The sequence below is a fragment of the Falco biarmicus genome, chromosome 2 (assembly GCF_023638135.1).
Source record: "Falco biarmicus isolate bFalBia1 chromosome 2, bFalBia1.pri, whole genome shotgun sequence".
Taxonomy (NCBI): domain Eukaryota; kingdom Metazoa; phylum Chordata; class Aves; order Falconiformes; family Falconidae; genus Falco; species Falco biarmicus.
The window spans coordinates 89372146-89393056 of record NC_079289.1 but is presented as its reverse complement, the minus strand read 5'-3'; the positions used below and the strand labels follow the sequence as shown (position 1 = coordinate 89393056).

The 20911-nt window shown below is 42.3% G+C and overlaps 1 protein-coding gene across 10 annotated transcripts in view; it reads right to left on the bottom strand.

Moving 5' to 3' along the window:
• Positions 1-20552, bottom strand: part of KLHL15 (kelch like family member 15) — a 29102-nt gene extending 8550 nt beyond the window's left edge. The window contains exons 1-3 of one of the 10 annotated variants that reach the window (XM_056328092.1): positions 16464-16584; positions 15840-15953; positions 6412-7123 (exon numbers count right to left, since the gene is read on the bottom strand). In XM_056328092.1, the coding sequence (XP_056184067.1) occupies positions 6412-7116 (705 nt within the window). In that variant the 5' untranslated portion in view covers positions 7117-7123; positions 15840-15953; positions 16464-16584. Of the gene's footprint in view, positions 1-6411; positions 7124-8683; positions 8789-8853; positions 8878-15351; positions 15675-15839; positions 15954-16174; positions 16335-16463; positions 16585-17802; positions 17895-19695 lie in introns of those variants that run through there. The other 9 variants (XM_056328098.1, XM_056328089.1, XM_056328094.1 and 6 more) reach the window with 9 other exon arrangements.
• Between the last annotated feature and the right edge of the window lie 359 nt (positions 20553-20911).

Genomic DNA, 20911 nt, shown 5'->3' with positions numbered 1-20911 from the left:
AGACAACAGGATCAACATGTTTACAACATGAAGCACGCCAGCAAAGCCTGGCAGAGATGGAAAATGCTTTTTCTTTCCCCCTCAACATTTACAACTCTGTCTTTAGATCTAGAAATTGAAATGCCAGCCAGGAACTGGAATTAAAATAGGACTCATATATCCTCACCATGCTACTCCTTCACGTAGCCTAAATCTCACCCCATGAGAGCATGTTAAAGGAAACAAGGAATATCTTTAATTCCAGCTACAGAATCTCAAGACAAGGGAATCAATCTATTAGTTTACTACTGCTTATCTTGACAAAGGCACTAACATCAAAGCAAAGCCTCTATCTCTTAGCTTCAAACAGAAAGACATCTAAGAATTAAATGCAACTACCAGTTAATGAACAGCTCTTTCAGACTGAAGTTCATGGGGAAGCAAGCTATGTAACAAGCACCATCTTGGAAGAGATGAACGTGAAAATATACAAGCACTATAAATTCTAACAAGATTCAGACACACATCCACCCCACATCCCCCAAAACAGAAGTGATAACACTATCTAAATTCTGGTAAGAAGAGACAGTTGGAGGATTCCTAGACTTTGCTTTTGAGGAAAAATAGCAGTGTTTCTAACCTTCCACCTTTCACTAGCACAACCTCTGCCAAGTGGGAGCAGTACCTCCTCTGAGGCTCAGATGAGGCTCTAAGACAAGTTAGGATATACCTATATGAAAGTACACACTGCTCATGCTTGCTTGATGCAAACGAAGACAAAGAAAATTCAGGTCAGTTTGCCCACCTTCACATTCAAATACTGTCTGCGTGAAATCATCCAGAATTATTTGAGAGTGCTATTCAGCCCACAGTAAGGAAAACCCTCCACCTATATTTCTCAATAATTTTACAATGTTTTTAATTACATTGTAAATCAAAATTTAATTACATTAAATCAAAAAAGAGAAGCATTAAAATTTAGGTGTTTAGGTAATAAAACACAACTGTAAGTTGTGCATAACTTTGGTTTCCATAGATGAAAGAACATGGCCTTCAGCAAGCCTTTTGTGGGAACTGCTGTCCAACACTCATATGCTGAAGGAAACCCCTTAGCCTTCAAATGCACGTTTCTGCCATTACCTCTAGTGCTTCCAAACAGACCGATTTTCCTGTTAAGTTCAAATGGAGAAGTTCTGTAAGGAACGTGCCCCTAATTACCAAGAAACTAAAGAGAGATCACTCAAATGTTTCTGCAAAACATCCAAAACAGGTGAAAACGCACTCTAGCCATGATGAACCTTCAAGTAAAACAATTCTTTTTTATTAAAAATTTTCTTTAAAATTCCTGAAAGTACATCATCAACCTTGGATTGATAAAAAAAAATACAAATGCTTGATAGCATTTTCAAAGTTTAAAGAAAAACCACTCTGTTACCTTGCTGAAGGGTCTCAAAGAAAGTTTAAGTTGGACTTCCTTACCATCCTCAGTCTTTTGTAAAAAAGGAATTAAATCCAAGTGCTAAAGCTTTGCTCATGTGTTTTTTTCATTCTTTCCAAATCCTTTTCAACAGTTTACTGGACAAAACTTTCTTACAGAGGTTCTGCTGGGACAAAGTGCTAGTGTTAAGAGCTCCCTGAAGAACTCTAATAAGAACTACCCCACTGCATCATCTACCAGTTACAGTGGTTCACAGTCAGACTTTTAACTACACAGACATGGAACAACATAAAGAAAATCAAATGTATCATTCCATAAATAAGGAAGATGAAGACAATAACTAAAAGCATACACTTCCCTATCTGCTCTGTAGGCAGTCAATACCAAAAACTTTAAGACTTCACCAAAATCACCACCATCCCTCCAGCCATGGTAAATTGGAGCTTAAATACATTTTCTCTTCTTCATTTTGAATCAGTGAAACACCAGCAAAAACTGCTGGCTTTCCAAATTAATCCAGCTATTAATCATTGTCTATTTTTCTGCTGTATTGCAATGCAAGATTTTCTAGTTGCAGCAGCTATGCAAATTACAGAATTTTCCATCTATAGTCTCTGAAAAAGTCAAGCCAAAAGGGTAAGCCATTAGTTTCTAATTTGAAAAGCGATCCCCACAAAAGACCAGATGCATCTCATGTCATGTTCTTCAACTTCTCTTCCCCTACTAAAACAATTAAGGAAACTAATAAACTGCAGGAAGAAAAATGAAATGCAAGGTAAATGTTCTGTAACACAAGTCTGACTTCAGTATATAGCTGCCCCCTCTTTTTTTTTTTTTCATACAACCATTTATAGCTATTGCTCTATTTATATTTTTGTTACTTGGGCTTTTAGGAAAAAGCTTTCAAAACTGCAAAGAAAAGCTACTTTTAAAGTGCCTAAACTAAACATCTATTATTTGTACACCTGGTAACTAAATCCTAACATGTTATTATATGGGTTAGACACCAGCTTGGTTCAGAAAGATCTGGATGGCTCACAATGTGACTCTATCATAGAGAGCGGATTTTTCCTTTTATTGAAAAAAAAAATAAGATACTTCAGCTTTGATTCAGCTTAATCTCCAGTAAAGACACATCAGTCCTGCTAACTAGGATCCTGATTATTTTCACATCTATTTATCTCTGGCCATATTCTAAGCATAACTATAAGTCCGTCAAAAAACATCAAAATGTTAACACACTTACTCCAAATTAAAATTCAGTCAAATAGAAAAAGTCATGCCTGTCTCTAAAATTTTCAGCAGCAACCAAAATTACGTTGCAACCAAACATCAGTATACATAGCACTGGACAAGCTACTGTACTTAACTTTCCCTTTTTCTAGCATGGGTCATTACCTAGTTACATCCCATGTCCAGCACCAGTATAGGGCTTCGAAGGGCTATTCTACAAGTGCCTAATCACAGAAAGACAAGACGACACAGCCTCTATGCAGCAAGGACAATGCCCTCAAATTGAGTATTCTGCTGTTCCTTTTTAGAAACTGGCAAGATAAATCATCACAATCAAGCTGGAATCTAACTCAAATTTGATCTCTCAAATTGGAGTGGACCCAACAATCTATATGCCAGAACTGAGATGCTCAGCACACAATAAATACTGCTAGCAAATCTATCCAAGTCAGCAATAACATTTAGACATAAAAATAAAGTGCAAGCACCTATTTCAGGTAAGAGGTAAGAGGGACCCACTAACCTCATCCACTAGACATTTCTTACTCTAACCTTCAGCATACAAAGCTGTAGGAAGAGATACATGAATTACGACATGGAGGTAAATGAGAAAAAAAAAAAAGAAAAAGAAATTCAACATAATAAAGGTAAGGTGTCAGTAACGACATAAAACTACAATGACATCTTCTCAAATGTTACTGTTTTCTAGGGACAAGAAAGCACATACTCAAAGATAATGTAATGTGCTATTCATCCGACCTCTAAAGCAGAAGCTGATGCACCCAAGTGATTAGTAAGTTTCTGATTTAAGCTGCTAATTTATAAATCAGCATGGGCTAGCCATAACAAACCCTACAGAACGGACATCAAAAAAACCCTTTCCATTTTAAGGACAGGTTTTAAAACATCATTTCAATCTGTGTAGTATACAAAAAATGTATGGACTTTAACAGTATGAAGGGGAATCATGACATGGCTGCCTCCAATAACACAGAGATGATGTAGGACAAATGCCCTCTAACGTCTATCTCCAAACTTCCTCAAGACTTACAGAGCCATGGATATGTTTCAAATAAAGAAAAGTGTAACACAGGTAGTGGAACTCGTGCTTCTGCCATGCACTTTGCCTTTATTTTCCAACTATTCCTCAAATCCTTACTTAATTTAACTTTCCATTTTCCCTCATACATCTACATCTATTTTAAGGTCTGAGGAACAAAAAGAGTATTCAGCAGCAGTTCTTCTGGGACATTTCACAATAAGCAGTTTACAATAAGCCAACAGGCTACACCTTCACTTGTGCACTCCAAACGCACATCAGCCTCAAGGAGTCACTCTTTATTTTTTTAAAAAAAAGGACAACCCATCCCACTCAGATTGTAAATCTCTTCAAAAAATGATTTAAGAAATAGAACGGCTTAAAAGGCCAAAAGTATCCTTACTGTGACTTGCAAAGTTAAGTTATAGAAGTTATTTATGTACTACAATGACAGGCATCTTAGAAATGCATATTAGGAAAATTACATAAGAGTATATGACAAGCCAGCCGCTGTATAGCAAATATGAGTCTGCTGAACCATAAGAGTCAACCTCAGAGTGTCTGGTACATTCATGCAGGCATGTAGCATGTGCTGGCTTCAGGAAAAGAGTGAATTCTGTTTCTGCATCGCCAAGAAAAGCGGTTTTTACCAATATTTTCCCTCTTCTGCACAGAATGAGTTCTCCTCCAGTCACTGCCAGAATAGTTAATAGAATACTCTTTTATTAAAAAAAAAAAAAAAAAAAAAGAGAGACAGAGAAACATGTGGTATGTATTTTGATGTTAGCTCCAACGGCAGTGGTCCTTTGTCACCTGTCATGCTGGGTTACTCAATGCTCTCTAGCCAGGGCAAAACACAAATACATTCCTAGCTGCAACAACAAATGACACACTTAGCTGTGCTTCCCTCTGCTGAGATATCCCGCTCCAGAATCTGCACTGGCTTCTCTCTACTCCCACATACAGTTAACGGAAAGGGTATTCACAGATAAAGATTTACATGTGGGTATGTAAACTGGGATGCTGAAAATGCCTTCTCTCTGTAAGTTGTATCTGTCTGGCCATCTGGTGGCTGTCAAGATAAAACATGAGAAGCACTGTGTGCAGGATTTATACCACTGACACCAAAAGCAGCTCCCGAAGTTATACCTAAATATAACACTGAAGACCCAACACACTTACCACTAGCGCTTACAGAAATTTAACTTGATGCTTGTACTTGTACCCCAACACCTCAGAGCTGAAGCAGACTCTTTCACACAAGTCTCACCCTATTAGACTGACCTTAAGAAAACTTTGTGAATCCTACTAGTTTCCTACTGAAGGGCTTGAATGACATAATAAGGTGAAAGTGTTATTAAAAACAAGACACCACACAGCATTGTGCAGAGTTCAGTTCTTAATAGCTGGAAATGTTTTAACGCAATATAAACACTACTGCTCTAAAATATGTTTAGGTACTCATTTTGTGTAGTCTATAGGCTAATATAGGATCATAAATATATTTTACATATTATTACTCTACTCAATTCACACACACACACAAAAAAGTCCAAAATACAAAAACTCACTGGTCTCTGAAGTAATTAATAGCTTTTATAATTTAAAATACAAGTAAGTGTAAGCATTACTGCTTAAATGATCCAGTAGCCCTTAAAATCACCAAGAACAAAACAACCTTATCTGTTACTCACTAGATACCCAAGTAAAAATATATGGTAAATGAATTTGTAAAAAGCCCAAGAAAAACACAGGGTCTTAACCCTATTACTTTACTGAGAGGTGAAAAATACACATTGAAGTTGTATCTAATCACACAAAATGCATTGTTAAAACAAAACAGCACATTTTAAGTAATTCCTAACCTGGCTACCCTTACTGTTAGCCTGCTAGAGAGCTGCTTACAAAGTTTTGTAATTCTTTACTGTTGACAAATACTCAGAGATTCCCGGGAACTAGAAGACACCTTTTCTTTTTTTTTTCCTATTCTTCAACAGAACAGTAGAAAAAGCAAGTTTTCTTTTAACCTCTTAATACATACAATCATCAGTTGAATTTCAGATCACCTGTTACAAAGATTCCTCTGACATTTAAAGTGAATCATTACATTTCACACCATTAGTAACTTTTGATTGTATTATGTGCCTTGCATAGAAACAAATGTATGTGTAACTTTGCAGGATCAGGGCTTACTTCCAATGGCTGTGTAACAGCACAAGCACTGAAGATACAACAGCAACACCACCACCCTGCAAGATTTAACTGCAAATGCTAGTTGTCATTTGTAAATAAAAAAATCCATACTTAAACCATGGAAAATCTACAGTCACTATGCTTTGATTATATTGATAACAAGTATCACGACACACACCCTACATACTGTATGCAGCTCAAATCCCTGGAAAGCAAGCAGAAACTTGTGGAAAACAGTAAGAATGATTGAAATAGAACTTGATATAAGTGACCTTACTTAAAATGTCCTTTCCATATGAAGTCACTTAAAAACATGTACTGTAAACCTACCTGTTCTTCAGCCACTGTACATACTATTATCTAATAATCAGATGACAACACTAGAAGGTGTTTGTCTTCTATGGGTTTAATAGAAGTATACATGCTACCTTTTTGTTCCTCCTAATAGGTTTCGGAATCTTACCTATTTAATGGCATGCTGCCCTAGCTAAATGATGAATCCTGTCTATTGCTTTTCAAATGCACCAACCTTCTCAAAAACACTGGATGGTGTCATCAAACAAAACCTGATATTCTGAATGATGGTGTCCGTATGCCTCCAGCGTCTTCTATCATGGCGCAGCCAGGCCTGAACAGCTTCATACAGCTCTATCTCTGGAAACCTGCTCAGATGATCATTATCCAAGTAAGACATGAGCTTCTCAAAGCTCAGATATGAAAGGAAGTCAGGTCTGGACATGAGTGGCACAAAATTCTCTAGCAGAAAGGAATCCAACTTTTCCCTGACTCCTTCGATGTTTACACCAAAATCATCCAGAAGTCTCATAATTTCTGCACAGTTTTCTAAGCAGATTTTAGCTAAGAGAAAAGAGCAGCAAAATTTTACCACCTCTATAAGCTGGACATACATGGCAGCCTGAAGAATTTCATGAACAGTGTTCATACTCAGTTCAATAGTTCCATAGTACATGAATTGGAGGACATGACTGAAGCCTGTAGCTGTCAGACCTTTCAAATGGATTTTGTCCTGATCTCGTTCTCGCATATCAGCTGTGAACATAATCCTGAAGTAATCACTCTGGGTGGCAAGCAGTGCTTTATGGGCCTGAAATTGGTGGTCTTCAATGACAAGTGTGACATCAAGAAGCAATCCCTCCTCATACAGTGCTCTGAATCCAGCAGAGACACTGGTGTCATGGATGGAGGAGCTAAACCCTTCCACGTCCCCTGCCATGAATCACCTGGGGGGAAGAAAAAATAAATAAAAATAAAAATAAATTGTTATTTCTAGTAACATATCATAAGTCCTTCCTGACAGATAAATCCTACCTGAGATTGCTTTTATTAAGACTTAAAAGTTTTCACCATCATTTTTGTTTTCTCTTCAGCTGAAAAATCAACTTAAGAAACAACTTAAAACACTATTTCTCCCCCCAAAATATTCTCATTTTAAAGAAAGGGTAATGAACAAGAACAACTATGCGATACTGTCAAAATGATTCCTCACTCCAAGCTACTTAGTGGTCAGATAGCGAATATACAATACTAAAAATATTGTCATGCTTTTCTTCCTCTCCCCCACCTCAATCTTACTAAAGAATTTATCTCAGGGGAGCAATGAAACACCCATTTTTGAGTATCAAAGGTTTCAGAAAGGAAGCTGTACTTCCTTAACTTCAGAAACAAGCTCCAGTAATCTGTACTAGGTATAACCTAAAAAAATTCTAGTCTCTTTAAAAATGTATGCCAATTTACTCAAAAGTTATTTCTAGGAAATTGAACATTTTCAGAGATACTATTTAATTCTGCGTTTCGCTTCTCCTGTAATAACAATAATGTCATCATCATGTGTCATGTGCGTCATGTTGTGTGTCATCCCTCCCCCCCCATTTCTTACTACAGGGATTAATTAGGTGATGGAATTTATAAAGTGCAAAATACTATGCCAAGAGGAAGCACTGACAAGATTAGGTTGCAATAAATAATATTCTGTATATTGGGTTTAGTGAAGCTTAACTGCTTAATAAGCATTTGAACATTTACAGATGCAGTGTTACTTATGTGCAAGCTATCATCAAACTGTAAATAAACCAAAAAAATTACAGACTAGCAGGATTCTACCCTGTTAAAGTTAAGGAAGATAATATTCAGTAAAAGTCTCTACCAAAAACTATTCCAAATCCAGGAATTTCCCAAAATGTTGCTCAACTTCCTTGTGTTTAGGTAGGGTGAAGTTGCACAAGGCAGCTTGAACCAACCTAACAATTTATCACCAAAGGGCGACAGTGCGCTCCATTCTCCCTCTGTCCTCATTCTGGGGTCTGAGCTCCTGCTGCTTACTCTGAGTCACTCCTGGGGCTCACTGGACTGCTCTAGAAAGCCAATTCAACTCATAAACCTGACAGAAAACTAAACCAAGGGCAGAGGGGACACAACAAGGACACACACAATACAGACACAACCACTCCCCAGCGCACACAAAACCTCAAAACCAGAGAGCTTTCTGCTTATCAGTGAGCTGACTTGACACTGCCCTGGGCATTGCACAAGAACCGACCTGATGCAGAGGGCAGGACATCCATCACACTTGAGCAGGAACTGGGAGAAAGAGCAACACCTTCCCCTTTTGGCATTAATCAGCTACTAGAATTGGTTCGACCTTTTTTATTTCACTTTACCCCCCCTTAAATTACACTGCAACATTCAGTTATTTGTGCATTTAACTCTGGATTTCCTATAACAACTCATGTTAATAATGTTTTGGTAGCGGTAACCTACAAGAAAAGCTAAATAACACTAACGTATTTTTAAAAGTGCTGATTTTCAAGGTTATAGAACTTTACAGCAGTATATGGACCCAGAAGAGACTCTAGGTTAGCCCAGGTTTCACAACTTCAGAGAGCAGTTATCACATCACTCCCAGTTCCTCAAGCACCACAGCCTGACTGCTGCCATTGTAACTGGAACATACTTGATTAGACTCCATCAACGGATAATCATCTCCTCTCCTTAATTCATCAGCACATATCCTGGAAAACAAAACTGGAGATACTCTTTGTCTATGCAAAACTAAAATGGTGTGTGGGTGTTTGTAGCCACACCTCATGGAATCAGATCAGCACTGCTCCCACACTGCTGAAGCCTGCTGACAGGTTCTGTGCACAATACAGTCAACGCCAGGAACGTTCCTGACAATTAAAGCCTTATGACAAAATTCAAATTCCTGAAAGTAAGGGCAGCAGCAAGACACACAATCCGATCACTTTCTTGCCACTATCCATGGCAGCACTCCCCCCTCAATGCCACTGAAGACAGAGAAAACGCCAACCGCTCTGGAGCTTCATATTGTGAGTCTCTTATTCCTGAACACAGCGCATGCCTGCCAGAAAGAAAAGTTACCATCAAATATTCTTCTCAGTTGTTGCTAATTCTTACACAAAAGCAGACAAGGAAAGAATTACTTTACTAAATCTTACCACCTCAAAAAGAAGCAACAAACTGAAGAGGAAGCATAAAGCCTGACTTTACAGGATGGTGCTTTCTAATTGGATTTCTGGTATCAAATAGAAAAGGTAAACACTAGTATTAGCTTTTTTTCTTCTTTCACTAGAGCACTTGTACCTCCTTCCCTCTCACCCCCAGTTCTCTGGTATTTAATAATAGTTGAGCTCATACTTCATTCTTTCCTGTTCAAGAGATTTAATGGGTCACTTGCCTTTCAACTGGCCATCCGTTTTCACAAAATACGCAGCAACTTGAAACAACTCACTCTCAGTTTTGTTTGAAACAAGCCAAGAGATTCAGAGGTTACTAGGAATCTCAAACAGCACAACTGTGTAAGTTGCACTTATTTAGGAGACCATTAATACACACGGCTCAGCTTCAATTCCAAGATCGAAGGAAAAAACAGGACAGGACAGTTAGAATTTGCAAATGTGAGACGTGAACAAAGTAACGCAAAAATATATTGGGGGTAAAAAAAAAAAAAAAAGTCAGAAATGAAGCAGCATTCCCCCAGGTGACTGAAGCAACATATATCAATCTGAAAACAACAGGATCTCCCATCACACAGGCACATGCAGGCAGTCATCTCACAGAAGGTACTTCTTCAAAACAGCACTACGTTACTGCTTATTTGAACAACGTAGAAGAACCACATCAGTAAGCCCTAAACACATACTAGGGTCTTTCCCCTTAACTTGAGAAAGATAATTACATTATAGGTACTCTGCAAAACAAGGAGAGAAATTAACTTTTACATAGGATAGCTTCAAAAGGCCTCTTTCACCACCCTCAAAGAAACAAAACCCCAGAGGCTGGCAAGAGGAGGTAAGCAGAGACAAATGGTAGAGGGTAACCACACCAAATCCAGCAACACACCTCCAGGTTCCTTTTAAGGATGAAAACAAGTAAGTAATACACAAACCCCAAAACCCAACATCAGAGAGTGACCCAGGCAATTGGCTCTAGGTGGCTCTTGCTGCACAGGGGAGGTGGAACAGATGACCTCCAAGAGGTCCCTTCCAACCTCAACTACTCTGTGATTCTGCGATCCAGCTTCTTTTACACAGACTGCACTGATTTTTTTTTTCTTTTGCGACCATCCTTTTAATTCTGATTAAATAGAAATGACATACATGCAAAAAAAAATTTTAATCAGATATAAGATACTACCCTTCAAATTTTAAATTTATCAAAAAATAAGGTAGTAGGAATCACCAAAATACATTTAAAAAAACCCAATCACCTTGCATTTAGGGAATACCTTTTAGGGTTCCAATTCACACCTCCCTAAAACTGGCTATTCTGTAAAAATATATTAAAACCCAAAGTCACCCTCAAAACTCTACAATGGCAACAAAGTGGTCAACACTCTGAAATAATAATTTCAGAATGTTTTAAAAATATGGAGGGTTAAGTCACTTAATCCTTCTTTTCACATCCCTGCTCATATTATTTTTAGTAAATCTACAGTTTTCAATCTCAAAATATTTTTCCTCCCAAACACCAGACCGCATTTAATGGATTATTGAAGTAGAGACAAAACCAGTAAGACTTCTCCATAACACCATCCAAAGAAGCTTCAGAATTCTGAGTGAAAAGCAAAAGACTGTCTTGCTGCATTAAATAAAAAGAGCAGACAGCCTTTTTTTTGGCATAAAGGCATACACAATATCAGCAGATATATTTTTCTTTACCACACAAAAATGTATTGGCCAGTGCAAACACACAAGGATGCTAGAATAGCACAGAAACCAGGAAACTAGATAGTGAAATGTGTATTATGGTCAGCTGGTTAAAATCTTTATTTCTACAGCTAATATCCTCAGTCAAAAGTAAACAGCAATGTGGTAATTCAAATATTATAAAAGCAATACAAAATACTCTCAAATGAAGTCATTTTTGTAAAGCACAGCTATGCCATTCCTCCCACACACATACTTGCAATCTTAGATGTAATTCTATGCACTATTCAAATGCTGCAGCTTATTTCCCAGAGGACAATAACACAATGATTTTTCTCCCTGCATTTCCAATAGAAATGCAAAATTGAGAGGTAGATTTTCTTCATGCATGCAAATCCTAATAGCACATTTAATCCTAAGGAAGACATGTAGCCTACAGTGGTCTATAAGAAAACTGGAACAAAAAATTCCAATATGTAAACAATAAAGGGGTGGGGGGAATCTAAGTTGACGTTCTGCATTGTTCTGCACATACTAGAGCTGATCAGTACAATGCAGCACAGGAAGAATTTCTGCTGAAAAGCTAGAAGAGAAATGCACTTAACCTTACTAGCTTTTCCTGACATTTCTTCCTCTTTTAGCACATAGTACATCACAGAGTCTACTCCATTGTGACTGTGAAAGCACTTACTTGGAACACTGATTTCTCATCTTTATTCCGCAGCTGTAACAAAAGTCTGAAAACCCTGTTCCAGACTGCTTTTTCTTGCTAAACAAGGAGAACCTTCTTTTCTCAGGGTGTCTGAGGCTCTTAGTCACAAGAAGAAATGCACAGTCTAAATGCTTAGGCTATTGAGAAGGAAATTATGGAATACCCGCTTTTGGCTCATGCCCTACTTGATTTAAAAATCTACCCAAAAGCAGTACTTCCTGAAGAAGTGCCCTTTAAATAAGCATGTTTATGTCATTTGTAATCTTATATGCACTTCCTAGGCATAGAAATGATTGTTCTAGGAACATATTGACAATACCAACTCTAGCACACCATCTGAAAGGCAGATTTCTCCTTTAATGTCATTTGAGATACTGAGAACTAGCAAGTTCCTTTGTTTACAAATTATGAAGTGCTTGTTCACTCTAACTACCTCACAGAAATTCTGAGAAAGCACCTATGTGAACACAGCTGAACAGTAAATTGTCACATAATAAAACACCGTATCTACAAGTTACACAAAAAAAAAATGCACCAGACATACAGAACCATAGTTTTATTTATACCAGGCACTAAAATAGAGCTCAAAATCCAATAATCTGTTCTATCCCACTCCTTTCACCCATCAAATGCATGCATTTAAATGCTAATTTTAAAGCCATTACCTATGCTTTATGTTGTGAAGTGCATAGCAAAGACCACTTTGAGCAGAATTCTTTGACTCTAATTTTGCTAAAACAGTCTCCTGCACAAATAGGACATTTCTCCATAGTCAAATGTTATACATATGTATGAAAATACAATACACACAGGGATTTGCACACAGAAGCAAAGCATTCACAACTGCACGTATTTATCACTAAAAACTGGGCCTTTGAATGCAGTGTACCACAATGAGTGAAAATGCAATTTGTGTATAAATATATGTTTACACAGCATAAATAATTTATCCCCCAAATTAAGCCTTTGGTTACATGGTTTGACACTAAAACCATTAAACCCTTGCGCGAACTAACATTCTTCCTTGTAATTCCCCACTAACAGCAACAGAAGGAGCAAGGTTGAAGTGAGACAGATCAATAACAAGTGGATATTGAGACTTTCTATTGCTACAATTGCAAACGTAGGAAATAAACACATCAAGTCAGTATGTATTTTATCTAAAATCCTTTATAATTAATATGCTAAGCTTGGGAAACTATTTCTCTTAAACATGTAGGTTCACACTAAAGATTTCACCCAATCCATGCTGGGAATTCCAAAAACACTGGATTAGTTTAGAAGCAAGAAGTTAGGAGCTGCCAGTCAGAGGAACCAGACTGCCAGAACTCTAGAAATTAAAACCTTGGCACTCCTGAAAACTGTCCACACTGCATGAAGAATTTCTTACAGGCATGTATCTGACCATGATAGCTTCTCTTACAACCTACCCATGTTGCTATCTCTGAGCGATGTGCATCAGTTTGTAGCAACAGCTGTACTTTAACACAACTCTGATGTCTCCAAGGTCATTATGGTTATGCTAGAAGCATTATCAGAACTAGTTATAACCCAAACACTAAAACTCAGTATGGACTGTGTCTCAGCTCTGTATGGTTGTACATCATGTACATCAGTCTAAGTAATTCTAGGACCGTGCTGAGTAGTCTTCAGCTATCTTTATAGAGCACAGTACCAGGAGAGTGTTTTGTTTTCTTTTTGAGAAACGTCTAACTGAAGCGGATGTGTTGGTGCTCTCACATGCACATATTCATAATGGATAGGTTTCCCAGCTCATATTGCTCTCTGTTCCTAAAAATTTGTGCTATAACCAATTTACTCTTCCTGCACAGGATTCAAATGTTACAAGTGCACATGCGTGCATACACAAAAATATCAGAACCATTTTGTTTTAAAGTAGCTGTTGAAGAGTGTAATTTTTACATATGTTCTATTTAGATGAATACTAACTGATTATATGTCAGAAATTTCCCATTTTACACCACCAGCCACCAGAGAATAAAATACACTCTCCAGCTCAGCCCTTGAACCAAGCTTCAGAATGACTATCAAAAGGATTCTGATGAAAGTATATGCTTGACAAGCATTTTAAGACTGCCAGACATATGCATTAGCTGTAGTTACTTGACCAGTTTAACTTCACCTAACTGAATCCAAACTCAGCTGTCTCATGAATTAACATCAGTGAGGTACGCATCAGTTTCTCATGATATTAGTCCATTATGCGGATGATGTAACTGCACTTCACAGACATTAAGACAGTTTAAATCGTTTGGCTAAAAGATCATTGCATCACTACACCTGTACAGAAAAACATGCTCCTGAACATAGAGCAAGCTCAGCTCAATGCTCTTCTAATTACATTTACCAATACCAGAACAGGTGTAAAGTATAAAATATTTTAATATATCCCTAAGAACTGTCTTTAACTAGAAAAACCTCTATCACTAATACCTAAGAGTTAAATGATGGTAGTAATGAAAACTACAGATTTGCCACCGCTCTCAAAGTGGTCGGGACTGCTCTACCTCGAGTGCCAGCATTCCTTAAATATTTTTTTGGGGGGTTTGCTTCTACAATGATTAATTTTTAATTTATGTTAATTAATGTAAGAAAAAAACATTAATAGTGATTTTCTCATTGTGAAGATATTTATTAAAAACGGTGTATTTTACACAGAAAAGTAACAAGTATTTCTTGGTAGCAACAAATCTAATTTTTTTTTGGACTCTCATCATAAATGTTTAGCATAATAAAAAGGGAATGAGCTACAAGCAGTTTTTAAACTGTATTAGTGAAAATAATGCTAATATAAATTCAGGTATTTGAACTACCCTTCACAGTTGTCTTTTTATTATTTTCTGTGTATTTATTACTAACTTGGTTAATACTTATAGCACGTTCTGAGAAAATGAGATTAATGAGATTGTGCCTCTTGCTCACCACACGCAGCTTTTGACCTTATTGCCAAATGTCAACCTCATTTGTCAGAAAGACAGAAATTTCAAACATATTGAATTTCTACAAATTTCCCCAAAATTGGCAGCTGGATAAATGAGAAAGATCTGACATCTCCAGTGTGAGCTCAACAGTTATCAGTTCTGCTTTGCTTGCTGAAAGGCAAATCAACACACGTGTAGATCCAAACCAGCCATAGGGTATAATTAAGGAAAGTGAAAGGAGATGAGTGACAGTGGGAAAGTTTATAGGACATGTGGTAGAAATTAAACACGTTGGCTAGGTGTTGGAAGGAAAAAGACAGACAGGATGTTGGCACAGGCGGTACAAGGAGGGGCTCAGAGTGTGAGCCGGGGCAATGGTGGTGAAAGAGCTGGGTTGTCATCTTCGGGAAAAGTGTAACGAAGAAGTCGACAGGAAGCAAGGCTTCAGTAGCTCTGCCCTTCTATCCAGTAGCAGCTTCACGGTTCCCCTATTTTTCTAAAGGGGGGGTGGGGTGGGGTGGTGGAAGCCAAAACTACAGCCTACCAAACAACAAAAAAACCCAAGAACATTATACAATTTTAAGCAACACGTTAAGTATCTACCACCAGGTCAAAGCTCCAGCACCAACCCTGGGAGGCAAGTCTGCTCGCTCAGCTCAATGATACTTTTTTCTCCCCCAACGTCGCTGATGGGGAAATAGCCATTTTCGAGGTAGGCACTCAGACGACCTACTTCAGCTTGCCTGCTCGACACGGTTAGCGCCGCTCCACCGCGAGCGGCGGCTCACAGGCCGGGCTCCGCGGCGCAGGGGGCAGGCGGGCTCCGAGTCCCAGACGCGCCCGCCGCTGCTGCCCGCGGCGCCCGGCTCGGGGCTGGGGCCGCCCCCCGGGCGCGCAAGGCTTTCACGGCGCCCGCACGGCCCGGCGCGGCCGTGCCCGCCGCAGCCTGCCTGCCTCCCCGCCTCCCCCACCTCCCGCGCCCGGCCGGCCCACCGCCCCGCCGGCGCAGCCCGGGTAGGAGGGTCCCTGACGGCCGGGGCGGGGGGCGGGCCGCCCTCGCTGGGGCAAGCAGCGGCGGGAGGGCCCGGGGGACCTCGGCGGCGCCGGCTTCACCTACCTCTCGGCAGCGGCGGCGCTGAAGACGCGGCTCCTCCCGCTGGACCGGCGGAGAGGGGGGCCTCCGTGTAACATAAAGCCGGGGGCGGCGGTAGCGGCGGGAGGCGCCGGGGGGCTGAGGAGAGGGGCAATGACTGAGGCAAAGTCGGGAGGAGGCGGAGGAGGAAGGGGGGATCCAGGGCTCCCTCCTCCCCGCGGTCCGTGCTCAGGGGGAGGTGGGGAGCCGCCCCCCGCCGTGCCGTGCCGGCACCGGCGCTCCCTGCGCTGCCTTAGCCTGGCCTCGCCCCCGGGGTCCCTGCCGCTCCCGCCCGCCCCCCGCCGCTCACACTTGTTTACCTTCTGCGCTGCCTAGCACGGCCGCAGGCGCCATCTTCCCCCGCGACAGGCACCCCGCGCCGCCCGTCACTTCCGCCGCCACCTGCGGGCCCGGCGGAGCGGGGCGGGGGGGGGCGGCCCGGGGCGGCGAACCGCCGCCGCACTCCCGCCTCGGGGCGGCCCGGCCCGGTCCCCACCCCCCTGCCCCTTGCGGTGCCGGCCAGACGCCGGGCCGGCCCCGCCGCCGCCCCCCTACCCCGGCAGCCGCGGGGAGACCGGGCAGGCACGCCCGTTCCGAGGCGCCCCTTACCGGAGCCTAGCGGCGGCCGCGCGCGCCTGGGGCTTGGGAAAGCGGCACCGACAGGCATCATCTGCGCCCGACTCGCGGGGACGCTGATCCGCAGGCACCCGCTTCCAGCGGCGTTGCTCTCCCCCAGCCCTCCCTCCGCCTCCGGGCCCGCTCCTGCCGCAAGCCGCGACCCGCCCCGGGCAACGGCAGCCCCCGGCGGGAGCTTGCTGGGCGCCTCCCCGGCACCGGGCCGGCCGCAGGTGCTGCGGGCAGATCCCAGCTCCCTCCTTGCCCAGGCGGCCTTGCCAGCCACCGTGGGAAGCAGGCCACCTGCACCCGGCGGGTCAGGGCCACCGGCCGCGGGCACGCTGGGTCGCTGCCCTTCAGCAACACAGTGCGTGCAGCCCGCGGGGAACTGAGCATCCCAGCCCGGGACGAACAGCGCTCTGCCTTAGCACAAACATCACCTCGCTTTCTCCATCTCGCCTTTGCCTGGCACTCCAACTTCATTGCAAGAGGTGAACTGAACTACGTGGACCTTTGGTTGCCACTGCCACCCCCAAACCATCCACCACCTGCTACGTACCTCTCTCCCCCACCACCTATGTCACTGACTGCTTTGAACAGCAGGCTGCACGCTGCCATCCTCTCCACGTTCATTGCTGTTCCTGTCCCCTTCACCACCTACTTTCAGTCTTTCATTACCACCCACACCCCATTCTTGGTTTATAAAACAAGAGAGTACCTCCTCTATAGCTGCCACCCCCAAGCTGAATGTCCTTCCCACCTTTCCCAGCCTCACACAATGAACCAGCTCCTCCACACACTGCTTCACAAAGAACTTCCCACTGTTATTTCCACTCCATTCAACTGCCCTCCTACTGCTCCCTCAGGCCTACTTATTCCACGCCGCAGTCAACCTGCTCCCATTCACTCCTTCATCCCAACAGTCTGACCCTCCTCTACTCCGAAAACTTCATACTATCCTATCTCATCTGCTTACTCATGCAGTAAATTTGCCCCATCTCCCCAGTCACTGTTTTAAAACCTGTTGTTTGTGCACTTAAGGTGAAAAAACCCAGACCTTTACATACTGACTCTGCCAAGACAGCTACTGTTCCTGCCACCTAAGTCTCAAAGGAAAGACATTCTCTCCCTGATTCACAAGATACATCTGCTGCTGCACCAAGCATGTACCCACTCACATTTCATGCTGCAGCAAAGAAGAACTGGAGTAGAAAGTAAGTTTCTCATACACAGAAATTATAAAACTTCATGCATCCTTCTGCCCTCTCCAGACTTTTGACATTTATAGGGCAGCGAGGGTAGAAAAAGCTAAGCAGGACTGTTTTGGTTTTACCTGTCTGTCATTTTGCTGTTTGTAGTTTGTGGCAAGCTGAGGCATAAGATGATCTTCAGGTCTCTTCTACACACTGCCACAGAAAAGGACCTCAAACCTAACCAAAAAAACCACACCAAAACCAACAAACCAAAATGCACCCAACAGCTTTGACATACTTATTGTCAACATTTAAAAGCACCAAAAAAACCCATCCCCTTCTTCACATTTGAAAATTTGCCTCTACTGAAAGAAATCAAAGTATCTTAATAACGCCTTAATTCTAATTTCCTAAATAAAAATGTGACATTTAAATTTGGGCCCTCAACAAGGACAAGCAGTATCAACGTTAGCTTAGTTATTATTAATTTACATAGCTTTTGGCTGACCCCTCTGATTTATGGATCTGTACAGAGTTGGTTAGTAAGTAGTTCCCACTGCCTTAAATGAACTGCAATTAATAAAATTATGGACATACATTTTTGAGTTATATTAATATACTATTCACGCCTTAATTTGAATAATTTTAATCTTTTTAAATTTGTATGTATAATATACTTGACAATTCCTAGAAGTGTTTTTACCTACTTTAGTTGGGGTTGTTCAACGTGGGGAAAAGGCGGCTCCAGGGAGACCTTACAGCAGCCTTCCAGTACCTAAAGCGGGCCTACAAGAAAGCTGGAGAGCTACTTTTTACAAGGGCATGTAGCAATAGGACAAGGGGTAATGGCTTTAAACTGAAAGAGGGTAGATTTAGATTAGATATAAGGAAGAGATTCTTCACTGCACGGATGGTGAGGCACTGGCACTGGTTGCCCAGAGAAGCTGTGGATGCCCCATCCCTGGAAGTGTTCAGGGCCAGGCTGGATGGGGCTTGGAGCAACCTGGTCTAGAGGAAGGTGTCCCTGCCCGTGGCAGAGGGGTTGGAACCAGATGACCTTTAAGGTCCTTTCCAACCCAAACCATTCTGATTCCATAATAATTAGACATTTGCAGTCTTCAGATTTCCCTAGTTTTTCTTCATACTACAAATATTTCCAAATACAGTGAATCAAAGTAACAAGCCTATCACAGACTATGTAAAATGTATAATCTCATTGTTAAAATAGGAGCAACACTTTGTGTCTTTTTTTTTTTTTTTTTTTTTTTCTCCGATTCCTGACAGGGTTCTTGGCAAGGATTAAATCCTTTCTAAAGGCTGCTGCAAATGTGACAAAAACTGTTTCCATAATTTTACACTGCACTGCATTATTGCATAATTTAAACAGCTAAGTAACTACAAAGTCTAGTATTTTCAGTTCATTTCCATAAAAGAGTGATTATACATGCCTGGACGTCAAGGCAACTACAACCAAGTATTGCATCATGTTTCCACCATACTTTGTGTATCTCGGTCATAAGCACCTACTGTTTTTCCCAGAATTGAGACATTTTACAGACAATTGAAAGCATCATATGTCCTTATGAAAGATTAGATATGAAAACTCATTTTCCAGACCAATGTTCAAAATTACTGCATTGCAAGACAAAGTATATTTTGTCATTGGCAACACCATTATACACACTGTAAGATTTCTTGCCACCTGGCCACATTCATTTCTTGAAAACAAAAATGCTGGCAATGTATTTGCTCTAGGTATATCCAGCACAACTCACTCCTAACTCTTGTAATCAGGAAAGAATGAAAATAGTAGGATTTGTGAAAGTGGGAGGTTACAAGCATTGTCAGACCAGGCATACCAGTTTCACAGAAATTTCCATCATCGCATTTTAATCACATGGTTGTCTGCTCCAAGCCTGGGTTTTTTTGACCCAAGCAGTTAAATCAGGTAAAACCTGAGAACCACCACATTTTCCAGCAGACAAAGCCACTGTTGATGAATGTGTATGTATTTGACATAACTGGTTACTTACGCTGAAACCTGTTTCTCTGATCATAGAAGAAATCCTGTTAGTAGCAACATCCTCTATGCCTTTAAGAAGTTTCCATGATGAAGTCAATTCAATTTCCCACCAGGAAGAGTTGTGAATTTGGTCTTAGTCTCTACTGAACCTGTAAGCTGGCTCTCTTCACTGGCTCAGGGATTTTATTTGGGTTTTGAAGCATTTATTTCATACCCAACTCTGAAAACAGCACACTTTTTGTGGGGATTTTAGCTGTTTGGTACAAAAGATTCAAGCTGTTCGCGTCTTGGGTCAGGGTCTTATATCCATACGGTCTCCCTAACACCGAGCACTTTGCCTACAAAAGCCAGTAACAACAGAAAGGTTGAAATTCAAAATCTTATCAGGCTGATGGCCAGCAGAGATCACTAATGTATGTACAGTGCCGTTTTACTGTTCAAGCAGATGAGCTGATCGGACATCAAATTAGATATGCTCATTTCCAGTACATACAAGCATATCTTGTTCAAATTTTACCGTGTTCCTCTCTACACCCACTCACCGCCCCAAATAAACCTACGCTACCACACTGTTAAGACATGCATCAACGAATGTCGCTGCTTAAACCACAGGATGAATCTCGGTTTTTTTTGGTGTACCTTGCAACCGAACCAGGTCCCTAGCGTGACCACCCCACCGCTGCAACGCCACTGTTCCACATGTGCAGGCAGCACACGCGGCACTGGCACAGCGCCACCGCGGGCCCAGCAGCCCTGCCTGCCGCCGACAAAGGGCAACCCCCGTTCCCCAGAAATACTCGGGAGAGCTCCCCGGGCGTCTGCTCCTGCAGCAGTGACTGAAACCCGCGTGTAGAACCACCCGCACGTACCCGCAAACGGTGCGCTGTGCCCAGCCCCCCCCCCCCCCCCCCGCGCCCCAGCGCCTCCCCTCAGCAGCCCCGCACCACCCTGGGCCCACGACCGTTACCCGCCGGCAGGCGCAAGGCGCAGGCGCACCGCGACCCCCCGCCGCCGCGGCCCCGCCCCGCCCCGCGCACGCGCGCGCCCTCGCTTCCCCGGCGGCGCCGGCGCACGCGGGGCGGCCCAGGGGCAGGCCGGGTTGCATCACCCGGCGTGAGGGCGACGGGGGTCCTTCCCGGGGCTGCCCCCGCCGCGCCTGAGCCGCTGCCGTCCCGCGGCGGGGCTGGCGGCGGCCCCCGCGCCGCACAGCGCGGCGGGTCACCCCG